The sequence below is a fragment of the Poecilia reticulata genome, linkage group LG19 (assembly GCF_000633615.1).
Source record: "Poecilia reticulata strain Guanapo linkage group LG19, Guppy_female_1.0+MT, whole genome shotgun sequence".
Taxonomy (NCBI): Eukaryota; Metazoa; Chordata; class Actinopteri; order Cyprinodontiformes; family Poeciliidae; genus Poecilia; species Poecilia reticulata.
The window spans coordinates 25,366,652-25,380,657 of NC_024349.1; the positions used below are offsets into that span (position 1 = coordinate 25,366,652).

General features: G+C 41.4%; 1 protein-coding gene across 15 annotated transcripts in view; it reads left to right on the plus strand.

Moving 5' to 3' along the window:
* Positions 1 to 14,006, plus strand: part of cacna1g (calcium channel, voltage-dependent, T type, alpha 1G subunit) — a 301,230-nt gene that overhangs the window by 138,430 nt on the left and 148,794 nt on the right. For all 15 annotated transcript variants that reach the window (XM_008437998.2, XM_008437993.2, XM_008437999.2 and 12 more), the window contains one exon: positions 9,600 to 9,733. In XM_008437998.2, coding sequence (XP_008436220.1) covers positions 9,600 to 9,733 — 134 coding nt within the window. The remainder of the gene's footprint in view (positions 1 to 9,599; positions 9,734 to 14,006) is intronic.

A 14,006-nucleotide genomic window follows, 5' to 3' on the forward strand; every position in this document is an offset into this window, starting at 1 on the left:
TTCTTTCTTTCTTTCTTTCTTTCTTTCTTTCTTTCTTTCTTTCTTTCTTTCTTTCTTTCTTTCTTTCTTTCTTTCTTTCTTTCTTTCTTTCTTTCACCCCAGAAGGACAAATTTAAAAGGAACCACATTCCTTTCTGAACAGCAGAGCTCGTACTCCCATACCACCCAAGCAGTGACAGTACATTGTGATGTCAGCCGAAAGCTAATAAAGCCGTTGTCAGTACTGTTTGAACAGCGGATTAGAGAGATACACCCAGAGAAGACAGTCTGGGGAGTGGGAACGCTGCCGTGAAGAGGAGCCGCTGTGGAAAGCGCCGCGCCTCTAAACTTGCGTTTGTGGCCTTGCAGTGATGAAACGTCGCGGGCAGCCGGTGTCTGTGCGCTCTGATTTGGCGGTGATTGAGCCCACAATATTATCTCCTCTCCACCTGTGAGGAGTGGATCTGGGCCTGAATGGCAGATTACAGTTAGCCTGGTCTATTGTTCTCACCACATGAGGCGTACGCCGCCTTTACCGCCACTTACGGCTGTCCRCCCGCCCGTCTGCGCGCGAGCGTTTGTGCATGCGATGGCAGCACCTGACCCCAATGATAATGGCATTTAGACTTTGTGACAGGCAAAATTAGCATAGAGAGTGGCTAAGATTTATTTTTAGGGAGAGGGCGCGGGGAAGGGTTTTCTCAGAATTGACGGCAGCCGTTTCAGTCAAAAACCAATCTGACAGGTGACGGTGTTGTCTGCATGGATGGCCTTTAATCCTCCACACAAACACTTAGTGTCTTGCTAAAGTGTTTGTAGTCTTAAACTTTTCAGATTTTGACTCGCTGAAAGCTCAGTTTCCAGTGAGTTTGTTTGGAGTTTAAAATTAGACCTTAAATGTGCTAATTTCTGCCTGACTGCTAACGGTACAGGATTTGAATTTATAACTTAGACAAATAACCCGACTCGCATTTTAGAAGAAAGTCATTTTTGCTCAGATTCATTAAACATTCCATCTGCAGATGTGAAAGTTGGAACAGAGATATCCTGAAAGACTAAATGTGGTTAAACGTGGTTCTACAAAGTTTTTACTCACAGGGGCTGAACATCAGATATCAAGAATATTATGATTTAGTTTGGACTGGATCCAGACTCCGAACGCGAGGTTGAAATCATATATCCTTATTAAAAAAATAAACATAAATGGTTGATGTGGTGGTTTTTTGTTACAGTGTTTGAGCAGTTTTTCCCATATTGTGATTCATTCATCTGTGATTCATGCTTTTTCTTCCTTTTGAGACGGAAATGTTTTTTTTAAGGTTATTCAAGCAAGCTACTTGTGCTGGAAAGACTTGAAGCTATTGCTCCCCCAAAATTAATTTTGTTCAATTTTACTCATTTAATAAAAGTGTATTCAACTAGTATTGAGGCCAGAGAAGTGGAAACATAATGAAACTAGTTCCAACTTTCCCTCCACAGCTCTGCCACAACACACACAGAAATCAAAATCTACAATCAAATATCTTGGAACACTTAAAATGACAGATTTATTTTGCATATCTCATATTGTCAGGTTTTAGATGTTGAAATGATCATTTATGAGTTCCATTTCAGAGCAGGTTTGGATAGTTATTCCAGATCAAATTCAACACGATTAAAGAGATAGCTAACCTTAGCATTGTTATTAGCGAGTGGCATGGTTAGCAATACTAACGTTTCCTGTAAAGCAAAGGTCTCCATCTCCAATCAATTGTAGTGGGGTTTCTGTAAAGTCGAGGACTTTAGAAGAGACTCACTGTTTTAGAAAAACAAAACTAATTTCTTCTAAATCTACCTTGTTCCTTGACTTAAGCTAATTAAGTCAAGGGTATAATAGGTAAAATGTTCACTCTTTTTTAATGGCATTATCACTGAGCTGTGAATAGCAAAAATTATATAGCAATAGCAAAAAGTTTCTTTTCAAAGAGCTTCCAAGTTCAGTGTTTCCTCTGTTTGCTAGCTCTTTCCACACTGACAACTTCCACACCGAAGAGTGTTAAGGCTCCTACATACTGGCCGTATTCTGTGAGCTGCATTGTTCACRGACGGTTGAGATTTCATAGTTTAGTCCCTACAGTTYCTGTGATTTCTTCAAATTCCCACAGTCCGGATGGATGCTAGCAAGTTTGAGCTAGTTGGGCGGATTGCCATGTTTCTTCTCCATCGAAAAATAATTCAGAAGTAGAAAAAAAAATCAACTGGACAGTCACAACTCAGATATAGTCAACCTAATAATAAACCATTTGTGATCACCAGATAATAGTCTCAAAATGAAACGTTTTAGTGCCAGAGCTCAGAAACAAACATAGGAGCAGCATCTTGTTATAACGATAAAAAMGTTTATCGTTTTGGCGAGATATAGAATCGTGTTTATCTGACAGATTRCCATCTTCTCACTCTTTCTTCAAGACGCCACTCAAACGTCTCACCAGGTGTTGCCGTTTCCTGTTTTGAGCTTTCTCGTTTAAATTGGAGCATATCTTGCGTTCAATGAAGCATAAATCTGGAAACATTCTCGTTTTGCATCTCGTTATAACGAGAAACTTTTCTCATTCGGATCAGTAGAGGTCAAAGGGTTCCTCTGCGCCTCATGCAGAACATCAATATGTTTGTTGGCTGCCTCATAGTAAATCCTTTTGAGATCTCTCCCCAACAGCAGTCTGCTTAAATGTGAAAACACATGTCGTTTTTTTTTCTCCCCTCCAACCTCCAACTAGAAACGACGAGCATGCTTGCGTTTAGTCCGCCAGAGCTGCCGGACTTCACACTTGGGTGCCATACTGCATCTAATAGCTTTGACGCTCGAGCGTTCGACATTAGGGAGTGTTTAAGTGCTCTCATCGTTGGTGATTAAGAGCACTTGGAACATAAAGGCTGCGCCCGGGAGGCGATGAGACGGCCGCGCAATGTCAGCACTCGCTTCGGCAACTCGTAACAAAGCACGGCTGATGCCTGTGCGCCTGGTGAACACGTGTGTTTACCCTCGCTCTCAGGCAATATGAGAGGGAACATGGGCGTTCACRCAGGAAGACACATGGRAAGGGAGTTGTGTGAGGTTAGACGACAACAACATGGATGGAGGGAACAAGGATTTCTGATGTGTCTTATCTGTCTGCGCTAACGAAATTCAAATTACTTGAACTGTTAAGTGTTGTTGCTTTTACAACCACAAGCTTCGATGTACTAGACTCAAATTAGTGCATGATTGTGAAAAAGGGAAAGGGACAGAGATAATAGGTTGGGGATAACATCATCTTAGGGTGCATTCACACTCTGAACTCTAAAGTCTGTGAAGTCCGGCCAGCTGAAAATTAAWCAAATGTTGCAACTTTGATTYCCAGTTGAACCACGTGTACCAGTCCATCACCCTTAGGGTGCCCTCAAAGAGTACACACCTTCAAGTATTGGCACTCTTGTATGCAGTTTGCCAAAAGCTTTGTAGGGGACACAGCAAACATGGTGTAGAAGTTGCTAAGAGACCACAGCGAGTGTAGTAGGGGCTGAATGCAAATCCACAAGGCACTTTTTACACTTTGAAAACAACGTATGACTTTTCAGCCACTTTACCCTCATATAAAGTCACACAATGTGGACATGTTTAAGGTCTGTGGAGTCTTTGGCGAGGCTCTGTCTATGACAGTGAGTTGGCTAAAAAAAAACCCTGGTGAGGTAAGCATTAACAAAAACGATTCAAACCGCCCATAGACTCTCACACGGACGCCGAGCACACATCCAATCCACTGTGGGAGACGTAATATACAGTAATAAGGGAGCGATGCACCCCACCACTCCCTGCGAGACAGAAGGGGGCAGTGGGAGAAAAGATAAGAGGAAGATGGGAGAGATGGAAGTCTGTGGTCRACTGCACGAGGAGGTGGAAGAATGCCAGCAGCTCACAGTCAGTGCAGCAGGAATMCCATCCAGATGTTGGTGTCRAGAGACRAGAGTAGAAATGTGGATAAGAAAGATAGAAGGTTCGTCACCGGCGCAAAGCGATTTGTGCATCGAACAGATAAAAGCCGTAAMCAGCGGAGGTTTGTCCTCTGCGTCCATACTCGTTAACCTACAACGCCCTGCTGTTAATGTACCCCCCCCTCACTCATCTCCTGCCGCATAGTAGGCCARCTATTGTGGGATTCCTATCTTAAAAAAAGCGTTGCTAATTGCCACTCGGCAAGCAAATGACCGTCTGGACGCGTGTGGCATCTCTACGTTCACCATAATTGCGCTCTGTAGCRATTAACCTGGATTCACTTGGTTTATTGTGTGAAGCGTTTTACGGCGGCTGATGTTGTGAGCCGTGCTCTGTGCCTGGTGTTTTTTTTTACAGGACCTGTCTGGTTGCACAGTGAAGGCTTTCCCATATCTGGCAGCAGCGACCGTGCTTTGTTTGTAACAAATACRGAGGATTTGTAGCACATAATGAAATGAGAACTTTCTGTACTGGCGTGGMTTAACGGATAAAGCCGAAAAACACAGTAGAACGTATTAGAAATGACTTATTTGGGTAATTCTGTCTAGGTTGCCACAGGATGTTGTATAACCACCCACCTTATGCTTTGACCTTATTTTTATACCTTTAATTGGATACACAAGGACATATTTTTACGCTTCTTTCAGGTCAAACAGGTCAGTTTTATGACGTGGAATTGTAACAAACCTCCGACAAACAAAACAGTTCTAGTGGTGGAAGTAGTGAAACTCACAGCATTACACAAAACGTTTGGTGAAGCATTTAAGCCAATATTAAGGCAAAGAAGATATTCCAAAAAAGTTTTGATCAAGTCACATATCAGATCTGTGAAGTTATTTCCTCTTTTTTCCCCCCATATTTAAACAACTCTAATGTCGTATATAATTAACTCCTCAGTTTAGTTTTCTCTGTATACTCATCTGCTTCCCAAAAAGTTCCAATACTCAGTTTCTGAGTCTCATGTGTGCTAATGCAGTTTGAGTGTAGAAATTAGAGTTGTGTGTGTGTGCGTGTGCGTGTGTGTGTGTGTGTGTGTGAGCGCTGGGCCATTCAGAACAGGTGATTGGTGTCAAATCCCTCCGAGGCGAGCGTGTGGCGTTTAGGCTCCCCCGCCGTCCACATGGACGAGCAGCCAGTGAACCGTTCGCTCCAGACAGGCACAGAGCAAAACAGTTTTTCAGTTTTTTGTTTTTGTTTGTTTTTTTTTCCTCTGAGGAAGCCTCAATATTTTCCATCTTTGCCTCTGATTGGTGAAGAGCTGCTGCTGCGGCAACACTCGGGCATCGAGTGGAGTCTGCGTCCTGCGGAGGTCACACGATGTTTCACGCTCTGCTGACGTCTCACACAAGTTTGAGAGAATCAATTTCCCCCATTAGAGAGCCAGAGTCGCCAWKTGCCGACCCATCAGGACAACCCTCCCACCCCCCTCCGGCCAGGGAATCCTGTTGACTTGGTGAATTWGAGGTTCCAGCTGCATTTGAGGCAAAAAACAACAACAAAAAGGAAACCTTGTTTGTGGTCAGGAAGGTTTGGCCTCGGTCCAATCAGCAGGCAGAAGCTCAATGAGCTAATATGAACACAAAAGTATTCACACCCTTTTTATTTTCACGTTTTGCTACATTACAATAACAAAACTGAGTGTAAAAATGAAAAAATACATCTCTAATTCTGTTAATGTGAAAAAGTTCACTCATTTCAAAAAGTGAAACTCGTATAGAATTATTGCAAAATATGTGAAGCCTTTAATTCTGGTCATTTTGATAACTATAGCTTACAGGAAAAAATAAAATCTTTGTCAGAAAATGTGAATTTTATGAAAAAAATGTATTCACAAAAAGTTGAGTGTAAGGAAAACCTGTGATAGGAGACATTATTTTTTATATAGTGATATTTTAAAGTGACCTGTCCATTGACAGCTGGATAGGCAACAGCATCCCTGCTCACCCCAATGGGACAARGGTGTAAGAAAATGGATGGACGGACGGACATTTCAAAGTCTCTYTTGAATTTTCATTCAACACAGGAAAAGAAACACCATGAAGAACAAAAGACTGCAGCCCAAGGTTCAATCAATTAATCAATCAATTAATTCATCAATCAATCAATCAAGTTTATTTGTGTAGCACATTTCAGCAACAAGGCCGTTAAAGCACAACACACACACACACACACACACACACACACACACAAAAACATCAAAATATTTAAAATTCAACCAATATCTGGTGGCAAAAATGACGTTCATAATGTGAATTCTTTGGACTAGTCWKACACGTCTGTTGAGGTTGTGTGAATGGTATTGAAGTTGTGCGTGTGTGCATGYGTATGTGTGTGCGGGTGCGCGTGTGTTTGTGTGTGTCTCAAGCTGCAGCCTTAAGGTGGAAGCCACTTTATTGCATTAGGAGCTTCACAGGATTCGGCTAATGCAAAATAGACGAGTAACTACGGCTCAGCTGTAGAGAAAGACTCTGTCATGAGAGACAGGAGAGCAGCCATGGATGGATGGAGAGTTAGAGGAGACAGCGGTGCAGTCAGTAAGGACTCAGCATGGCATATTCTGTCTTTTACACAACAACTCATTTTCTACCAGTCATGGTAGGCGAAAAAACATCTGTCAATAGTTGGACTTTGTTTGTTTCCTAACTGGATGTTATTGTGGTTTAATATTTTTTATGTTTTCCACAATTCATGGTGGGGTTTTTTTTTCTTCTTTTGTGAGGTACTGACATCTACCAAGATCACAAGATGGATTTTAGTTTAAGCCCGAGGCATGGTTTAGTTCAAGTTTGATGGGTAATAAAAATGTAGAATTTGATTTAAAAAAAGTTAAAATAATTSGACTTAAGATGTTTGGCAAAATCTATCTAAACTCTGCAGGATCTGTTATGTTTAAAAAAATGTGGCTAATTTTGTGCAAATGGGTTCAGTTTTGTTGTCAGGATTCTGACTTGAATCTCAGAATTTGGATTTTAACTCCAACTATTCAGATAGAATTCAGATGAAAATTCAAATTAAAATCTGAACTAATTAAATTTTTTTTCCCTAATCCTCTTCCTTACATCACCCTTTTCACGAGTGAATATATCCAGCTTAATTTATGTTTCCATTGACGTCTGATGTTTTTGAGCGATGCCTTAARAAATAATCTTCAAGGCAAATGTTGAAGTTTCTTCAAGGCGACATATTTGTTTGAGATTAAGACATACAGATTGAATTTTTTTGTGATATGTACAAACATTTTACAAATATCGTATCCAAGCAGTGTCAAAGCAGTTCTTAGCGTTCCGTTCCTGTCTCTTCAGGCTTCCTATTAGCAGCAATCGCACCACGGTGTGAAGCGTCTAAATAACAGCCTCCTGTGACACGACGCAGTGAGCAGCTCACCAGAAACTATGTGGTGCCCAGATGACGGTGCAAGCCGTTTCCCAGTCAGATGAAACGTAGATCAGACGGAGTCGCGGCGCGCTGCTTTTGTTTTTCGTTTTTTTTCTCTGACCCTTTCCTCTGGAGGTTTTGCTTCATTGAACAGTTCGCTGCAGGGCTCCTCCGCCTGGACGGAGTTAATGAGTGGTGTCTAAAAAACCAAACAAAAAACAAAAACGACTTATTAACACGCAGTGATGTACGGTCACTACCGCAGAGGGAACCTGTTTGCTTCACGGTCTGACGGTTTGTGAAATAGCGGCTCTTGTGTTGCTGTTTTAAATCTTTTTTTTTTTTTTTTTGTTCGAGGATGCTGGGAAAGCTCAAGAAACTGAGACAGGCTGAGATTATTGAGCTGTAAACACACTGTCACAGTCTCACATTCCTCCATCAACCACAACTTTTTTTTTTTTTTACTTCCAATGAACTTTAAAGCAGTGGAAGGCTAGCTTTTTCTTAAGCTAACAGGATCTGATATATTTATACTCGTCTCTGTTCGTGTTAGGATGACTCATCTATCAGTGGGTGTCCTGTGCCTTAATCTCCTTCCAGATTCTTTTTTTTCCCTTTCCCTTTAGCTTTTGTTTTTTACTCTGAGCTCTCTACTCACCGCGCTCATTCCAAATTCCTCCACCTCTGCTTTTTGTCGTTTCCTATCGATTTTTATATCTTAAGAAAGCGGTATTTGCTCCTTCCGTCCGAGTTCTCTGCCCTTGTTTTGTCTTCGGTTTGGCCTGATGAGGATTTTTGGAGAGCTGAAGCCAGACGGGCCGTAACGAAGAGAAGGAATACTGATCAACACGATCAACGCTTTCCCCGTGTTACGCTCCTTTTTTACATTTACCGCCGTAATTTGTTTTCCAGTGCCGTTTAATAAAGGAAGGTATAACGAAATCCTTATTCGATCACTTGAGGACATCACGCAGGCTTGTTTAAGTGCCGTTGAGCAAAATGTTAATCCTGTGCTGCTACAAGGAGGCTGTTGTCCTTTTCCCTTCCAGCGCAATTGTCTGACCTCCTGACGACAGGATCAAGAGACATGAATTTCTCTGCAGGAATTCATAAACTGTCTCAAGAATGTCAAAAGCTCTCAGTAGGATGTTTATCATTAAGAAATGTCTAGACTAGATAGAGGCCAATAAAATACAGACCCTAGTGTATTAAATCCTTCAGTCTTCACCAACAAATTACAGAACTCGGTTGCCTGGAGACACGTTGCAACATGACGAAATGTGCACAAGATCCTGGCCTCCAGTCCTCTGCTGGAGGGCAAAAAACTGCTAGTCAGGTTTTAGGTTTAGCTGTCAAGATGTCAACAAAACGCGCCAAATCTTAAATGTATGTGTGATCTATCCCTAAAAAGGGTTGCAGTGCTTTTCTGCTAATTGTCAACACCACAATATCTTGACAAGGTCCAAAGGTGTCACATTTCACAGGTCATGAAAAAGTTTATGTAAAAAAAAAATAAAAATAGTGAGGGAGATGGAAGTAGGTCAGGTATGCTAGGTTGACTTTGACAACCTTAGCATGTAGATGTGTTTCGGTTCAGTTGGGGGGGAGGTGACCCTCACACCGACTCTGACGGATCATCAGTAGAATAGAAGTTTAAATTACCTAATCAACCGCGGCTRTATTCAGACAGTTRCATATTAAGTGCAATCCTGTAATATTTATATGGAGTTATTGGGGCCACAGTCTGTGGTTTTTGTCAATGTGGAGAAAAAGTTACATGTATTCATTTATCTCCTTGATGAGTGATGGCATGATGTGAGTCTAAGAGCTAATTCCAAAACGCCAGACCCGGGTTTGAACTTGGGTCTTTACACACATCCTTCTGGAAATAGACCTTGAAACTGTTTTGGTGTAGGAGCTTTCTCCCCTTCATAGCCCAGGAATGTCTTTGGATTTCCCTCAATTAGCTGGTGAGTGTTATTGGAAAAAAAGGAAGTCTGAGTTTCCCTGCTGCACCTTTTACCTCTATGGCCTGATCTTTACAAGAGGAAGGTATTCAGTCGACTATAAAGTCTAATCAAACATATTAGAGTTATATAAATGCAGATTTATGACTTTCAAGAGAGCGCTGGGTGACGTGTCCTTTACGTTTTGCCTTCCGACAGATTTTCACCGTTCAGTGACTTTCAAAACGTGACGTTAACCCGTTTGTTCTATCTGTGTGTCCGGGCAGGACTTCGATGACTTCATCTTCGCCTTCTTTGCCATCGAGATGGTGATCAAGATGGTAGCCCTGGGGATTTTTGGCAAGAAGTGTTACCTCGGAGACACGTGGAACCGCCTAGACTTCTTCATCGTTCTGGCTGGGTGAGTTTACACCGTGACACGAGGGAACTCTCAGTTGGCCAAACGTCATGGTGTTCGTAAACACAACAGRGACTCAAATTTTTCTTTTGGCTGCCTCTCGGTTCACTCCTATGACCTTTGGGACATGCTCGAGATGCTGAAGATGTAGATTTACATGCCAGTACGAATTCATAAGACGTACCTTTGCACACAGTCTTTATCTACGAACATGCAGGGCGTAATACCTCTGACGCAGCASTCCACACACTCCRACTTGATGAAACACGTCGCAGAGTCTAGCCTGCTGGTTCAGGTCTGACATTTTCATCACACTACATCCCCCKCTGGGTTTTAATGCCACCCTTCTGCCGCGGCTTCTGTTGTCCGTCAGTGGGAACAAGACACGCTTCCTCCTGTGCACAAGTGTCCTTCACCAAAACACAACGGAGGATCTTCATGTTGTCGTCTTTTTTTTCCAGCTCACTCATCATTATACAGTAGCCATARACAATATATTAGAATATTAGTGAAATGTTAACTGATTTCAGTGATTTAACAACCTGGAATGATTAATTACACACCGACTGATATTTTCAAGCCTTTATTTCTGTTAATTATGATGATGTCCTGCTTTTACCTAATGAAAAGAACATTGCATCAGACCAATGGAGAAACATATTTATTACAGAAATGTGGGCTTAATGGAAAATATGTTTAACACCGGCTTAAAGGTTTTCAAAAGGTACTTTTAATCTGACCAGTGAGCCTCGTTGAGGCATATTGTGATTGATTGCTACTTTTCTAATCAAGATATGGTTTTATTCTCTAGATTTTCAAGTCGTGAGACATTATTTTTAACTAGAGGATTGGTCCCAAATTTCGTTGCACAATTTTTCATTGTTAAAATTACAAAAAAAAAAAGATAATTTTTTTATTCAAAAATATAAATATATGTCATGATTAGTGGATGAGGTGGTGAGGAGAGATGCAGAGACCCAGGTAGTGATGAAGATGATGATGATGAATTTAATGTTAAATGTCAAGGGACAGAACAACGGGGAGCACAACGAACACAGGGAAACAGACTGGTTACACACGACGAGGATCCGACAAGAGACAAAGACAACAGGTGGGACTAAATACACTGRGAGGGTAATCACAGAAACGAGACACAGCTGGGAACAAACAGGGAAGACAGAGACTCACAGGGGAACAGGCTAATAAAAACCTCAAAATAAATACACAGAAAACACAGATCACAACAATATAGGTTTGAATATGTACATAATACCCAATTGAACGACTCATTGTACAGCTATCAGAAAGCTCCTGGCATATTTCTCTCAATATCTGACCTATATTCTTGGTTTTTRGTTTCAGACCCAAATTTTAGGTGCAGCCACAAAAATTATCGCAAATTTTGCACACGGTTAGTCATTTAAAAAAATGCAGAGCCATCATCCTTCCTGTCATTTTCTTTATTTCCACCAGTAGCAACATCCAGTTGTTGATCACGTGATTTGTGTCCTTCAAAAAAAACATTTCCATTTCCAGTTTTGAAAAATTAACCAATTTTGACAGAGCTGAAAAGCCACACCATCCAAGCGCAAAATTGTTTTTAGCAAATACCGTTTTTTGAAATCGGCACGTTTCCACTGAACAACTGTATTTTCTTCATTTCAGTTTGTGTAATGCAACTAGTAGTGTGCCAACAGTGTTCACTTTAGTGTAAGATTGAGACTTAATTATTCTTGAGTTTTTTTTCTCCCTCCTTTAATCTCAGAGTTGAATGGTTGAAATTTGGACATAATGTTGTGGTTCAACTGAACAGATCAAAACCGCTTTGGAAGTGGTCAAATCAGTCCAACCACAAGCTTCTGGAAGCATACAGTCTTCCTCCGCTTAAAATTYTTGTATTTTGTTTAAAATCCAGATCTCTTCCAGAAATCCAACCACTTTAAATGAGTTCAATACATTCTGACTAGAAGAGCGGTCAAATATTTGTCAAAGGATATAAAAAGCACAGAATACAGGCGCAACGGGGAACGGTTATGGTTACCGGGTAACTTTAGATTAGAGAATATTGCCTCCAGATTCAAGTTTGAATAATTCAAATAAGTCATTTTAAAGCCCAAACTACAAAARAGAAAAACAAGATTCCCCGCTATGATGAGTGTATTTTTGTTTTATTTTTTTCTTAGATTTCAGAGCGAGGGATGTTTTCATTCCCAAAGAACGGCATGTTTAAATTGGAACTGTTGCAGTCCAGAAGTCTGTTAACATGCAAAATTCTTCTAAAGGACTTTCAAATGGATTTTGTTTGTTCATTTATGTTAACTGTGATTGGTTATTTTGACAGTTAATTTCTTGAAATCGCTGGAGCTGCATGCTGTTTCATGCGTACATACGTGTGTGGTTTTGTGTGTGTGTGTGTGTGTGTTTGAGAGAGTGTACGTTAACAGAAAACAGGTGAAAGCAACGTGTTTCCCCAGGTCTGGCATCTGTGTGTCAGCTTGAATCAGCGTGTGCRGGTGGAGTGTACATCTTAATTTGTTTTCATGGCTTATGCTATTTCTGAACAACCTGAAAAGAATCTTATCTGTACGGAGAGCAACCCCCCCTGTCCCCCCCCCCTCCAACCTACACATATGGAGACAAGGGTAGCCAAGGTAACGGCTGGTTGTCGAGCCTTCGATATATATCCTGGCAACAGTTGTTAAGTCCCCGGAGACGGGCCCTGATGAACTGTTTGTTTCTCTCCGAGACGATAATTACAGCTAAGCTGCTTTTTCAGCAGGTCTGAGCTCTCTCCTCCTAATCACCTGGCTGTCAGGGGGGGATTGATGGAGAGGCGGCCGCACAGAGCAGGTGAGACGGAGGGAGGAAAAGAATAAAAAAGAGACGAAATGAAAAACAGACTTCATGCTACACCACGTTCGGACTGGCTGCTCGGAAGGCTTTTCGCCGGTCCGCTTCACCGGTTTTAAGGGGCTTTAGATTCGGCTGCCAGAGGAACKGAAGGTGTTCGTGTTGTCAAATGTCAAAAACTGAAGCGTCACACAGTCATTGAAGGAATTTAAAGAGAGGATGATTTAAACGAGCGGCAAAAATGCGCCAAAGGGCAGCGCGTTTTGTTTTGATCCAACAAATCAGTTTGCTTTCCCCAATCTGCTCTGCCCTGCGCCCCTACAGATTCTTCTGTTTTTAAGTTTCTTTTTCACACAATAATGTTACAATTTAGAACAAAAGGCTTTGACAACTGAGAAGTAGAAGTTGAAAAGTGGCATGGAACCCGCATCTTAGAAAATATGAAGAGTTCTCCCTTAACCCCTGTTTTTTTTTTTGTGTGTGTGTGTGTGTGTGTGTGTGTGTGTGTGTGTGTGTGTGTGTGTTTTTTTTTAGAGTTTCATGCCTCTGGTGAGGCTCAGACACACCGCATCAAGTGAGGGGAGGGATCACGAGTCAATTTAGATTTAGCCACTTCCATCAACCTTTTCTAATGCAATACTCAAAAATGTGCATAAAAGAAACAATGATGGAAACACGGCTAATGAGTCTTCACTGAAAGATATTTATTGTGAACTGGCACTATATAGATAAACTAAATTGAGTCGAAAGTCTGGAAAATGTATCAAATTCTACAAAAGAAAGATTCTGTAGACCACAGTTTGGTTGCGACACTAGAATATGTCAGAGGAGCTCCAATGTAGCCACATCATATCAAAATAACAGATTTATGACCCTTTTCTGTATTTGTAGATCGAAATCTCTGCCTACTACTTCAGCTAAACACCAGAATGATGGCTTATCTGCCCAAATCTGTGGTTAAAAAAAAACACTCTGACAATACCGACTTGTAGACAAAGTGATAGCGTAGGACTTCCCTGCAGATTAAGGGACCCGAAGAAGGTTTTATTTATTTATGTACCTATCTATTGATTAGTGTGGTGGGACTCCAATCGATCGCTGAGGGAGTCTTAGTGGCAGAGCGCAGCAGCACTTACTGTCGCAGACAGGCTATCCTATTCATAATGCATCAATCAGACTCAGCCTTATCTCTCTCTCTGTGTTGCTGTTATTCCTCCCAATGAGAGACCAAAAGGACGATGAAGGAGCGAGATGGGAGAAGGTTAACACGCCAAGACAGAACGGGAGAGAAGCAGAGAAAGGTCAATTGCTTTATTTGACTCCCTCAATATTTAATCTGGCCAGATATTTGAGCAAAACGGTGCATGAAAAATACCAATATTGGCTTGACAGCTTAGTCCAGTGTTTCTCAACCTTTTTTGGGCCA